We start from the raw sequence: 1,451 nt of genomic DNA, 5'->3' as shown, positions 1-1,451 counted from the left end.
GTTGCGTTGTCCTGGGACAAAAAAGGATTTTATTTTGAAGGCAGTAACCGGAAGTGACATCACAAGTATAGCTTGTTGCTGAAAAAGTGGTGCATGAAATTAGCCAATATCTAAATTACAGACAATAAACCATTTATTTCTCTGTAGATGTTTGTTTTTCCCAGGCGTGAAGCAGATTAGGAGAAGTCAGTGTCTTTAATCTGAGCGCAGACTCAGAAGGTTTATGACTAAAACATGCCGGAAATAAAGGTTACACCGTTGGGTGAGTTCTGTTATTATCCTCTAGCTATGCTAAGCTAGTTCTGTGAACATTACACATGTAGTGTTTGATGTTTTAGCTGTTTGTTCGGTGTTTTTCACAAGAGGTATTAAATTATCCCAACCCCTGTGTTTATCAGCTGTACGAAAATAAGCTGTCTGTAGTTTGTTAGCTGTATGAAGCTAGTCTGTAGTTTAACTGTATGAAGCAGAGTCTGTAGTTTGTCAGCTGTATGAAGCTGAATCTATAGTTTGTCAGCTGTATGAAGCTAGTCTGTAGTTTGTCAGCTGTATGAAGCTAGTCTGTAGTTTAACTGTATGAAACTGAGTCTGTAGTTTGTTTTTTCCTCTCTCCAGGTGCTGGACAGGATGTGGGACGCAGCTGCATTCTAGTGTCCATCGGAGGTAAAAACATTATGCTGGACTGTGGGATGCACATGGGATACAACGATGATGTGAGTGAAGAATAAAAGAGAAAATATTAAAAATGTTTAATAAACAGTCTGTAAACCTTTAAAGATCAACCTGAGCTGCTGTTCAAAACCTTCAAAATTATAGGACTCACTGTCATGTTTTAATGTAAATACTTATAAACAATAACACAGTAATACTATTAATGTTGTTACTTCTGACCGTAGCTGAAAAAAATAACTAAGTTAAATTACATGAACAGAAAATGACTTTGGTAAAAATTTCACTGATGAGAAAACTACTCAAGTAAAAGTCATAAAGCTGTTCACAAAAAATGGGAAAGTAAAAGTATTCACTTAAATACTTTCTAAGAAATAAACTGTTGAATTTACTGAAACTAACTGGTTCCACTAAACCAGGTTGAGTAAATTGATCAATGCATGTTTATTCTTTGCTCAATTTAGTCAACTAGGCTCAGTGAAGCCAGTTGACTTTGTTGAGTAAATTCAACAATTCATGTTTTAGAGCAGAAACATTTTCTTTCATGATGAGTTTAAACATATTTAATTTTGTAACGAGTAACTAGGTGTTACATTTCAAAGTAAAGAAGTAAAAGTATTATTTTAGCTTTAAAATGTAGCAAAATAAAAGTAAAAGTAGATATTTAAAATAATAAGTGGTAAAATTACAAATCCTCAACAAAACTACTTAAAGAGTAACTTACCCCAAAATTAACTTTTTTTAGCTGATAAACTGTCTAGAATGTGTCTAAAATGTTATAT

General features: G+C 33.4%; 1 protein-coding gene across 1 annotated transcript in view; it reads left to right on the top strand.

Annotated features, from left to right (window-relative positions):
• Nucleotides 1-51: 51 nt before the first annotated feature.
• The window catches only part of ints11 (integrator complex subunit 11), a gene marked incomplete in the record, with an annotated part of 26,568 nt that continues 25,168 nt past the window's right edge, over nt 52-1,451 (top strand). The window contains 2 exon segments of the mRNA XM_014034232.1: nt 52-262; nt 616-713. Of these exon segments, the coding sequence (XP_013889686.1) occupies nt 235-262; nt 616-713 (126 nt within the window).

Source organism: Austrofundulus limnaeus, unplaced genomic scaffold, assembly GCF_001266775.1.
Source record: "Austrofundulus limnaeus strain Quisiro unplaced genomic scaffold, Austrofundulus_limnaeus-1.0 Scaffold2017, whole genome shotgun sequence".
NCBI lineage: Eukaryota > Metazoa > Chordata > Actinopteri > Cyprinodontiformes > Rivulidae > Austrofundulus > Austrofundulus limnaeus.
The sequence above is the reverse complement of the archived record's forward strand: the minus strand, read 5'-3'. Positions and strand labels throughout refer to the sequence as shown.